General features: G+C 33.1%; 1 protein-coding gene across 1 annotated transcript in view; it reads right to left on the reverse strand.

The window, feature by feature from the left end:
• The window catches only part of OPA1 (OPA1 mitochondrial dynamin like GTPase), an 87,520-nt gene that overhangs the window by 58,216 nt on the left and 16,312 nt on the right, over positions 1–12,992 (reverse strand). The window contains exons 7-9 of the mRNA XM_044919888.1: positions 9,576–9,686; positions 4,765–4,818; positions 925–1,029 (exon numbers count right to left, since the gene is read on the reverse strand). Of these exons, the coding sequence (XP_044775823.1) occupies positions 925–1,029; positions 4,765–4,818; positions 9,576–9,686 (270 nt within the window). The remainder of the gene's footprint in view (positions 1–924; positions 1,030–4,764; positions 4,819–9,575; positions 9,687–12,992) is intronic.

Here is a 12,992-nt window from a genome sequence, read left to right on the forward strand (position 1 = left end):
CCAAGAAGTAATTAAATGGAAAGCAACTGCTATCCCTTCCACCTAAAAATAAACAAAAAACTCTTGAAATTTTCATTACTATTTCATTTTATGAGAGAAAATACCGTTTTTGAGGTGAACTCTCAAAATATATTAACACTGGACATGACTTTTCTCAATTGCCATGTGTAACTTGTGAATAAAGCCATGCTATTTATCTGTTTTATGCAGACATAATTTAGAGTCAGAACTACTAATATATGTTGATTAAACTAGAACTACTTATCTTTGGACCTTGGCCTCAGAATACATGTGCCATGATTTATTGTAGGTTTGCTACACACAAAATCTGTTTACTTATATGAGATATAAGTTAAAAATATTCAGCTTAATTCAGCAAATACAGCTTGGTTTAGTGGGCAATAATGAGATTTAACTTACTGATAATGGTGATTACCAACGTGCTGATAAAAATACTAGCATATGCTTTTTACAAAAATGCTTTAAAATGCCTAAGAAACCTTCCAGAAGGAAATGTAAAATTCTTATAAAACTGAATAAAGTAGACTAATCATTCCCTGGAAATACAAGTAAGTTAGGATGCTAAGTCATATCTATATGTCCCTCAACTCACAATTCTGACTTATAGCTACAGAAATTAAATAAGCCTAAAGACAAATGGGGTATTTTAGAAAACTAAATTGATTCACACGAAATGACTGTCAAAAGAATGAAAATTGTATGGGCCTCATATGAAACAAATGTCTGGTGACTATAATTTATGAGGTGTCTTAATATAGGAAAAGACTTCCCTATCTCCCAAGGATATCAGGTTAGAAAGAAAAGGATAGAACACATTACAGCTTTAAAAACTGGTACTGATGAACGCACAATGTGAAGTAGCAAAGTTCTGGAACTAGCAAAATTAAGGTAAGCTGAAAATACCTTAAGTTTTCTGTGATGGATGCCTTTGTCATCTTTCTGCAATACTAATTTTCTTAATTCTTTGTTCTCTTTTTCTAACCGTTCCAAGATCCTCTGGTACTTTAACTGTAACAAAATAACACCATAACTATGTAAGAAAAAGATGAGTTAATAATTTAATTAAGTCTAAATTAAAATCTTCCAAAATCCTGAAGTCATATCTCCTGAATATTTAAAATGAATTATTTCATTTAAAAAGCTTCTTCAAAAATGTTGAGAGAATAAAATCAATTATGAAAATTATCTCAAACAGTGGAATTCATTTTTCTATTATAATCTGGCATTTTATTTGGAAAATTCTTTGCTATTTACATTGAAGAAACTGAATTATTTAAAAATACTAAAATGTAAGAATTTAAAGAAGCAAGTTCTTAAGTACACTCTATTTTTTTTTTTTTAAAGATTTTATTTATTTATTCATGAGAGACAGAGAGAGAGAGGCAGAGGGAGAAGCAGGCTCCCAAGGAGCAGAGAGCCCGATGCGGGACTCGATTCCAGGACCCTGGGATCATGACCTGAGCCGAAGGCAGACGCTTAACCATCTGAGCCACCCAGGCGCCCAAGTACACTCTATTGAAACAGTATTTCCTATTACATCAAAAATTTACGTCTTTACTATAGGGATATTTGACAAAAATTCAAATTCTTCCCATTCCCCATATTATTTTATGTTATATATTAAAATGATATAAAATAACAACAGCTAATAGTACCTGAGCATATATTATGTGACAGGCCCAATACTGAGTGTTTTACAAGCATTAGCTTCCTTAAGTCTTTACATGAGGCAAAGGTAACCTAGATTAGGGACCTGAGGTTAGGGACCCTTGATAGCCTATCCAAGGTCACAGGGTTTTGAATATAGGCAGAGTCAAGATCTCAAACTCCAAATTTTGGTTACCAAGGCCAGAGATTACACATTAATTTTTAAAATACTGATATAAAAACAGATTTAAATAAGACTAATACATGTAGACAGCTCGTTTTGCCAAAGTAGATGCTTAGCTATACACTTTTCTTCTCAAATAAATGTGATCCTTTTCTACTTGGTCATTTCAGTTTGTATACCATCATTTCTTCTCTAAACATGAATAATGTTCAGACACTATTAAGAATTACTTGTTCCTACAACCAGCAGAACGTTTATGTCCAACTTCTAATATCATGCCTTTCAAAATGGAAAATCATTCTTAAGAAAATTTTTAGGTTGTTGTAATCTTTCAAGAACAAAGTAAATTAACAGGAAATCAGGGGTCTATCCTCAGAGAATGTCCAACTATAGTCAAATTTTAAGAAAGCATATTCTACAGAACTCTGTAATATGAGACAGGTAGAACTAGAAGCTAGATTCTACTATAAACATTTTTTAACAATCCTTGTTCATTTATACATTGTATATATAACATATACAACAAAATTCTGACATAAATAGATCTTTGCTGTGTAATATGGTAGCCACTAGGCACTGGAGCTGTTGAGCACTCTGAAATGTAGTTAGTCTGAACTGAGATGTACTGTTAAGTGTAAAATACATACCAGACTTTTATGGTTCAGTAAATAAATGAATAAAATACCTCATTACTATTTTTATACTAATTACACATTTAAATGATACTAATTTGGAATTTACTGGGTTAAATAAAATATATTATTAAAATCAGTCCTACCTATTCCTTTTTACCTTTTTTGGAATGTAAAAATTTTAAATTACACATGTGGCTTGCATTATATTTCTCTTGCACATCGCTGATATAGAGAACCTCAGGGCTTATTATAATATTAGGAATTTTTCATACAGTGTTTGTGTCAATGCCCACTGGCTGACACTACAAATTGCACAAGTCAAAGAGTTGATATCAATGAATATGTAAGGGTGGTAGGATTTCCACTGGCTCATTTCTTTGTAAATACGGAATCAATTATGGGGTCTACATTTTCTGGGGATGGAACATTTGGTATAGGTGCCAATCTTCAGCCATTCTGCAGAGATGTGTTACTGAGCTGTCCTCCAAAGATCTAGACTAATAGTTCTCAAACTTAAGGATGCATCAGAATAATTTGAGGGCTTTTAAAAAGAAAGATTGCTGGGTTTTACTTCTACAGTTTCTGATTCAAGAGGTTTTGGAAGGGGTCAATAATCCGCATTTCTAACAAGGTCCTGGAAAGATACTGATGCAACTGCTCCAGAGACCACACTTTGAGACCAATGATTCCTAACCTCTGGCTGAACTGAAGATTACAATTGCTTGGCTGGGAAGCCTTTAAAAATATATATATGGAGATGGCCAGAGCACAAGTGATTTATGGTATAGTCAGGCATGAGGATCAGTGCATAGGTATCAACGAAATCAATGCACAGATATTAAGAAAAACCTGTGACTCAAAATATACTGTTTAATTTCATCTAGGTTGTCTCTTGTATTTTTTTTCCCTAAAAAGAGACCCCCTTAAAAAAAGTTTTCTTCAAAGACAAAAACTTTTTTTTTTTTTTTAAAGATTTTATTATTTATTTATTTGAGAGAGAGAGAGAGAGCACATGGGAGTGGGGGGGGCACAAGGAGAAGGAGACTCCCTGATGAGCAGGGAGCTCAAAGTGGAACTCGATCCCGGGACTCCAGGATCATGACCTGAGCCGAAGGCAGTCACTTAACCAACTGAGCCACCCAGGGACCCCAAGACAAAAACTTCTTAATTATTGCACATCATTGTTATCCATGTAAGTTAACATAACTAGATTATATATTATTGTATTTATATTACATCATAATATAGTAGTAATCATAACAATATATTAACTAATGATGGAGTGTGTGATATGGCAATTTTGTACTAGAATTTACCTACTCGGGGCGCCTGGGTGGCTCAGTCGTTAAGCGTCTGCCTTCGGCTCAGGTCATGATCCCAGGGTCCTGGGATCGAGCCCCGCGTCGGGCTCCCTGCTCTGCGGGAAGCCTGTTTCTCCCTCTCCCACTCCCCCTGCTTGTGTTCCCTCTCTCGCTGTGTCTCTCTCTGTCAAATAAATAAATAAAATCTTAAAAAAAAAAAAAAAAAGAATTTACCTACTCATCAGATTGCACAGAACTTTAAAATAATGAAAGTTTTATAACAAACTACAGAAGAGCTTTTCAAATTAGTGCCAGAAATACATTTAGAAAAGTCATTATCTGATTAGTTTAGGGATTTAGAGAAGTAAAGGGAAAAGATACTGAGGGCTGATTAGAACTACAGTAGACTCAAATCAATTTCTTATATGACTTAAATTAGTCTATCAATGTAAAAATGCAAGCAGAGGTCTACGTAAGAACAAGTTACTCTTCCCCACTTTTTTTTCCATAGCAGTTTTCCTTTAAAATTAGAAGTACAAGATTCACTCAAAAATAGGTTTTTACAAATAAAGGAGTTAAACCACATTTACCAAGTTTCTTTTTTATTCCTTATTTCTCAATTTTTTGCATTTTTTTTTTTTTACATCTTTTTATAAGGTCGTATCATCAAACCACTCCAAACTTCACTCTCTTAAAAAAATTCCCACATTATCAAACTTAAGATAAAGACCCTGGTTCTTTTTTTTTAAAGATTTTATTTATTTATTTGACAGAGAGAGAGCCTGCACACTCTCTCTCTGCAGGGGGAGTGGCAGGCAGAGAGAGGAGAAGCAGACTCCCTACTGAGCAGGGAGCCCGATGTGGGGCTCAATCCCAGAACCCTGGGATCATGACCTGAGCCTAAGGCAGATGCTTAAATGACTGAGGCTCGCAGGTGCCCCTAAAGTCCCTGGTTCTTTCTACTTATCAGAATTACCTGAGTATGCAGAAGTTCTTCTTGAAGCTGGTCAATTTTCTCTTTGTCTGTCACCTAAATATTTAAAATAAATTAATTTTATTTCAGTAGAAATAGATTTACATAAAATGTACAGTAAGTTAAATTTTTTGAAAAGTATTTTTAAAAACTACTGACTTTACATGCATATTTAATCAAAGCAAATTTTAAATTAAATGATTTAATAAAGTCAAAAGATCTGTATTCAACACTAAAATTGCTTATCAAAATTTTGTAACTGTATTAATACGTAAAAGCCTTAAAAAGCAATCCTTTTCCAGATGCTATTCTCATCATTTCTGATGAATGGCTCGTTAGAAAAATAAGAGATCAACACATACGGTTACTATAGTTTTCATAGGTTGTTTTATACTTAACCCCAGGCATTTGGATGCTTGGAGAAAAAGAGCATTGACACCTACAGAAATGTGTTTTGGGAACTCAGATGCATGTTATCATTTACAGCTACTGAAAAAATTTCACTAGTCATAGTGTGTATGTTAAGTATCTATTACCCATTTTTATTCTGTAAGTAGGGAAGTATTTAATAAATGCAAAGAACTACTTGTATTTTCAGAGCTTTAAGTGGAGCCAGTTGCTTGTTTTTAAATTCAATTCCAGTGCAAGATCTGCTAACCCATAATAGAGTGAATGCAGTAGCAATAAAGTTGAGTAAGGCAACTAAAATTGATTTAAACATAAAACAAAAGTAGGATAAAATCTACAGCTATTGTGGAAACTACTTCCATTTGTTACTAAAGCTAATAGTTCTAAGATAAAATATCCAAAACAACAAAGAACTTTATTACATTAACAGGCTCTAGTCACAGTATAATTCAAAATATAAAACACAATGATCAATTTTATTAAAATGATATCATTTATGACAAACCCATATAACTGTGCTTTGACTCCTTGGTGAGGTGCAGAAGTTGTCATACTCAGTCTTTCAAAATAATTGTCTAATTTCTGGTCATCAAAATTCATAAACATGAATTTATTTCATAGGAGACAAAACTCAAGATAAAATTCATGTTAAGTCCTTGTTCACTTTTCTTCAATGGCTATTTAAGCAATCAAGACATTATGGTAGCAACTATATATGAAAAGATTTTAAATGATTTACTTATTGAGGTAGATATTAGTAACTCTTATCCACACAAAAAGTTATTTTGAGGTTTTAATTCCTCTTTCCAAATAGTTTCTCAAAATATTCCCCAAACTTCTTTTAAATAAAAATAATACTTGCTACAAACATTAGTTTTTCCTTAAAAGTCTATGACTGAAGAAAATATAATATAAAACAAAATTTGTATTACTGTTTTCTCATTCTTGTACAGCAAGCAGAGACTTATGGAGAGAAGCTTTCTCATTTGACCATGTTTGTGTAAAATGGACAAGAATTATTAACAGTCTCCTAAAATATGAGGAAACAAGCAAGTTGAGAAGGCACCAATAACCCAAAGAACAAAATCTTGAAGACCGATGAAGAAATAAATAATTCCATATTGTTTTCATACAGCATGCCATCATGCTGTAATAATGTGGTCATAAAAATTTTGCTGTGTAAATTCCCAATTCATTTTAAAAGGTAACTGTGTTCTATTAAATACTCATCCGACTGCAGCTAAGTTAGTATGAAATGTATAAGCAGTATTAGTATAAACTGTTTTAGCTTTGAATGTGAATACTTAATGACTTCTGCAATATATCCTAAATTATAATAGAAAAGCCACTAGTACTCTACATCTGGGACAATAATTAAGTAACTAATACAATTACACAAAAAAGTTAGAATGCTTACTGTAAACCAAGGTCTAGAGAAGGTTAACTTGGTAATTTGGTAAAATAAAAAGGGTCTATAAAAAGTTAAAATGATACAAGGTTATTAGACTATCACAATCTTTATGCTAATATTAGTAATTTAGTAACGATGACTGTTAAGATTTTTATAAATTTGGATTTTTAGAAGTCTTTGGATTTATCATTTGCCCTTCTGGCACAAGTGTTAGGCATAACTCATGTGTAGTTTTATCACTATGCTTCCTATCTACTCAGTTTAATGGAACATCAAAATTAACATTATATTAAAAGACAGGTGTGGTGGTGGATCGGGAATCAGACCTAATACATTCTAGGAAATAAGATGAAAACCTTTAGGTTTACAAAGTAAATATTAAAGATAACGAAAAGATACTTTTCCGTATTTTCTTATGGGAACAGCACATATGATTTTTCACCTGTCACTTATTCAATATCTTAACTAGCTAATCCGGGTATATTTAATGTTGATGCATTTTACTGGTAAAGTTCTGCTACTTACGACAAGAGTTAAGTTCTTGTCCCATTGTTCAATATATTCAGTTTGCATTATGAAATTAATTTGAAACTCACCCTGACAGAAATGGGTATCAATGGTCTTGAAACCACAGCTTTTCTACAATTCCACGGCTGTGAATCTGATGGAGAAAGAGCGGAATCCTCCGCAGAAACAAGCTAAAGCTGAAAAAGAAAAACCTTTACTAGCTCCTCACAAAACCAAGCCTGAGTGTTGTATTTTAAGTATTTCTTCCTACTAAGCCATTGTGGCCATTCTGAAACACCGAAATACATAGGTAAAGGACTTGTAAACATTTCCATGTATGTATACGTATTCATAGGAGGCAAAACTACCAAAGGCAGTTTGAATCTACTGTCTACATGAGCGATAGGGACAGCTTATTAGCTGCTACTAATAAGATATAAAAAAATGAAGGCCTACTTACATTTTCAAGAAGGTAAGGGAGGAAGAATGATTAAAAAGTGACAAAAAGCTGTGGTTTTGCACCTCAAGAAAACCTCAAATGCCTGGAGGAATGACACAAATCTCACTAATTGGGATTCGGATCATGAGGAAGTGAAGGGCTGAAAAAGTCACCTGTGTACCCACTACAGGGAGAAACGGGGGAAGATGGCAGTAAGGAAATGATCTTTAGGGACAGCCAGGGGAATGATGTCATTATAGAAGAGCGTGAATTGCTTTTGAAGTTCCATTTACTTTCGCACTGGGTAACTCCAGAGTGGGCCAGACTACCTGGTGCTCGACTAAGTACGCCTCCATAAACCACACCACATGGAGATGCAGTCCTGTCAGCTGCTATTTTACAAAGGGGGAAAATGAGGAATAAAAGATTACATGGACAATCTGATGACCTCAGAAAGAGAAATGAGATCTCTGAACCTGAAAACTGCCTAGTAAAGTAGGCCTCAAATGAACACTAACCTTGGGCAATGCAGAAAATGAACATTATTCACTACTAATATCCCTTAAATCATCCGATTCAAAAGTATATCGATGATCTTAAACCGTATCTTAGAATCTTAGAATGGCAGATCTGTGGGACTCATTTCAAATTATTTTACCATTATGAAAAAACAAGAACTTCTAACTAGAGCTATTCATATTTCTAACTAACAAAACAGAACATATCAGTTCTTTCCCTTCTTTCTGTAACAAACCTAAGGAACAGATGGCTCAGCTTATGCATCCAATTTGTTAGAATATTTAAATGGCACTTCAATGACATACAGAGCAGAGAATGCTAAAGCACCATTTAAAATAAGCCCTTCCTTGGTTTAACACATCTACTTTAACTCAACCAAATAGGAAAATAACTTATTTTCGATTTCAACCTATGTTGTTCATTCACTGAAAGCTAAATATACAGGAGTTGATTCTACAGCCATGGAATTGAGAAAAGCCAGGAAGTGACTGAAAAGATAAATGAAACTGTGAGGAGTACTCTCAAGTGTTACCCATCACCAAATGAGGTAAGGTTAGTAAGCAAAATTACTGCATCAAATCATTATTTATAATATTGGTTGACTTCAAACCAGAATCTACAGGAAAGCTAATTAAATGGCTGAATCTCTTTTCCTGAGTAAAATTTGTGTATGACTTTTAAAACTTTCCTGATCTAATATATGTAACCTAATTAAGCTGATGTCAAGATCTCAGAATGTAACTTTAAAGTCAGTACATTCATTTCATTTTGACTCAAGTCTCTTCAGAACATTAACCTTGGGATCTACACCATGGGACTATCTAACAGCCAAAAGCATCCTTTTAAGGACTTCTTGATTATACCTAAAACCAAACATTTGTACAGATTTATGCTGACTTTTATTAGAATCTGTTCTTCAGCAACCCAAATCGTATCAAATTTCCAGTATTCAATCCTTCGGTAGTCCAAGGTGAAAATTTATTTGTGCTGACTTCACTGATGATTGTGGAAAAACTTAATCAATGAGTTTATCAGGTATTCGAATAATTTTGCCCAAAATTTATACCAAAATAGTTTTTTTCTATAAGAAATAACCATGTTTTCTGCTGACCCACTTTACTAAAACAAGCAAATTTCATTCTTTAAATAATTTAAATAGTGGTTGTCCACAGTAGTCCTTTACACTTTAGGAATGAAAACTTGGGAGAACCACAGACAAGCTAAAAACTGAGGGTGACTTGATACAATAACTGGATCAAGCAAACCACAATTCATAATTCTTCTCTAAATACAAATCCATGGACCCTCACAGAGAATCTCAGTTTGAGAAAATTCCTATGTTTAATATTTTGGGTTTATTTATCCACTTCAGGAAAGTTACATATTTGTATTATGTATCTTTTATATTTTTACTTTGTTAAAAATAATTTCCCATCACTGGAGTCCATGAATGGATTAAGGTGATATGATCTTAGTAGAAATGGCTGATTAGTGTGAATACATCAGTAGCCCCCTTAAATGAGCCATCACCTTGCGCTTCTGTTGGGCATAGCTCGTGTTATACTGGCCAGCAGCTCTGCGTGCTTCCTCTTCATGCTCTTGAATTTGCTGTTGTAAGAGAATGAGCTCACCAAGCAGACCCTGCCATGAGTTTACAATGAGGAGAAGAGGAAAATTGGGGAGGAGAACAATGTTAAACCAAAGGGCACAAGCAAGGAACGGGCGTTAAGTTAGGGAAGAATGGATAGCTTATAACAAAAACGGAAATGCATTTCTGTACCTTTAGAGCCACTATATAACAGGGCTCTATACCACATTTCCATTTTTCCCCTCAGTAAAATTAGATGTCTCAAAATACGAAACAGCAGAGTTTAAAAAGCGAAAAGCAATGTGACTGTCTGCTGAGTAACATGAGCCAGATATATAATATTAATATATAGTAAAACCTAGACTAACTGGAATGCTCAAGGAAAGTGGCATTGTAGTTAACAACTTATTACTTCAACCCTTATTTTTGAATTGCCAATATGAACTAGTGTATGCTCCTGACTTGATACAAAAGGGGAAAAAAAATCTTAATTCTCAACCATAATTCTCACAAGACTGAAATAATAGCTTATTTAATTATTAAATTATTACTCTTAAGTATTTTTCCTTGATATCTAATGACTTAAAGATTACAGTCCCTCAAAACCATTGAGTTTCCAAGCATCAAGTTAATCACAGTTTTACATTAATTCATATATTCTACATGGCTACGCACACAAGCTTATCTGACTGCAATTTAGGATTCTCTTTCTTTAAATTAAAAAATAATGTTTGAGGCACTGTTTTAAATTCATACAACATAAAGTATTTGACTGAATTTTCACTTTTTATGAGCTGTTTTGACATTCAGTAGAAACAGCCTCTAAGAACGTAAGTAATCTATCAATTACTAAAGCAAAAGCACTTTAAAAAAGAACATAACTGAGATTTGGAAATACAGTTATTATGAAAACTCAAAACGAAACAAAACCCAGCTACCTATGTACAACACAATCACCATTCCTATGTTCAAAATTCATTCCATTTAATAATCATGAAATATTAACTGGTGCAATTTTTATCACAATGTATTTACATGGGGATTGGTACTCAATACATGTCATTTTCTGTACAGTATTTTTAATTGCTGGCCTATTAGATAAGAGACCCCAAGAGATGTGGGAGAAAAGACAACTAAGGATTGAAAATGTCACAAGCCTAGTATTTTTTCAATTAGACACCCTAAAAAAAACGTAAAGTTCCAATGAATGGAGTCACTATTTAATATGCAGAAGAACAGGGCTCTGGGAGAACAACGGGCTCAATTTTTACCACATTATAAAAATAAAAAGAGCTAGGAAAACGAAACTCATTAAAATAATCTAAACTGGCAGTTTCAAATAGCTTCAGAGATTTTTAAAATAATTGTCCAAAATATTATATTTTATATAATACAACTAGAAAGCTTCCTAAAATGCTGGTTAACATTACATTCAATTTTAATTAGTAGAATCATCCAGAGGCTTAATAACTTAACTTTATATAACCTAAAGACTTCTACTATAAATGAAAGTTTTCCAGAAAAGAAATAAATACAAACAGGAAAGCTAATATTCTAGTAAAGCATTTTAAATTAAGGGAAAGTATTGGCATATAATTAGGGAGATTTTTGTCTGAATCTTACATTGAATACATTAGGCTATGCCAACAGTAATAAAACTGGTTGACTTACTATAAATCAAAGGATGAAACTAGTTGAAATTTGTGTGACAAGTGAGAGAACATCAAAATGGCAGGTGACATAACTGAACTGTCAACATCTGTTTCCAAATTCATTCATCACGGTGATCTTTAAAGATAGATCTTTTAAATGAATACTTTTAGGGTCATGGATAAATCTAGCAAAGAAAGACAATGCCAACCAACTATTCTCACTGTCCTCATCATTCCTAACTATCCATCATTTTTTCATTTTTTGTATGATTGTTTTTCATAAAGCAGAAAGAAGAAATCCAACTTATTTTTATTAATTTAGTCATTTACTATAATCACTTCTCATCATCCAAATGTTCAGATGTCTCAAAACAATACCCTTTTAAAGGTTTCTTCTGTGTTGGCTTATATAGTCGTGTACCTGTACTTTAATTAACATACTACCAGTATTCTAACTTATATAATGTCAAAGCAGTGAGCAAATACTCCACATTTCTTAACTGTGCTAGTCTATCAGGCACATGATTTGTTTTTTACTTATAGCTTAAATACCCCTCCCTAATCCATTGCTTGTATCTATATACAAATGGTATGGTAAACAATATCTATTACATTACAAGCAAACACCCTCTTTTTAGTGACACCTCACTTTCCTTCCAAGTTTGTTACTGAAGCACTGTTATGTGAAGATAGTTGAAATTAACTGTTACCTCCTGAAAAAAGTAGGAAGCAAACAAGAATTAGACACAGAAAAAACTATTTACACTATGCTACATAACTAAAGGAGGTTACCTTTATCCAATTTTGGGCATCAAATCTCACCCTAAATACAGCTTCTGAGCTAATAAAGCCACGTGGAATAAGGAAGGGAAAGAAATGTGACTACTGTGCAAGACACACTCCTTAAATGGACAAAATACATTTTGTTCAATAAATATTTTCCCAAGCTCAGACATTTTTCCCTCAAGAAACAGCACATAATTATGTTAAAATCACATACATTATATATAAACATAACTGTTGTAAATAGCAATAGTTATTGTAAACAACTACAAATGATATACTCTCTAAACATCTCCTAGTTACTGTCAATTTGACCCCGCAACTCTCACAGTCTCATATTTCTACAGTATTGTCAGATTTTTAAAAAATTATAACATTAGATCAAGAAAATCAGCGATAACTCTAGAAACCAAAATATCAGCCAAAAATGCTGCAGAAACCTTAAAGTCTTTCTGTTGATAGGAAAGATTTTAAATAATCTTACAATTATAAGTCATTCATATGTGATTACATTTAAAATACTGTATTTATAACAGCATTTTAAAAATTCATTGCAGAACTAGGCTTTTATCCTGTTTGTTTGTATACCTACCACCTAGAATAAGACCTGACACTTGAGATGTGTTCTAGCTGACACCTAAAGAAAGGCTTGGCACATGTTTGTTCCTTCAATGATCAAATTATGACCTACTTTTACCTAATAACACACACGAAGTTTCTAGTATAAAATTCAAATTGGGTTTCCAAAAAAAATGTGTAATCTGTAAATAAGCTATACATCAGCCCTATAATCTATTTTCCCATTTTTCATAATCTCCAGAACAGACTCCACAGAAATTAAGAAAAGGGGAGGAAATTCATCAAATAATGTTAATAGGCAATTAACTCATACAGTAATTAAGAATGTAAGGTAATAATAATCAT

The sequence above is a fragment of the Neomonachus schauinslandi genome, chromosome 1 (genome assembly GCF_002201575.2).
Source record: "Neomonachus schauinslandi chromosome 1, ASM220157v2, whole genome shotgun sequence".
Taxonomy (NCBI): Eukaryota; Metazoa; Chordata; class Mammalia; order Carnivora; family Phocidae; genus Neomonachus; species Neomonachus schauinslandi.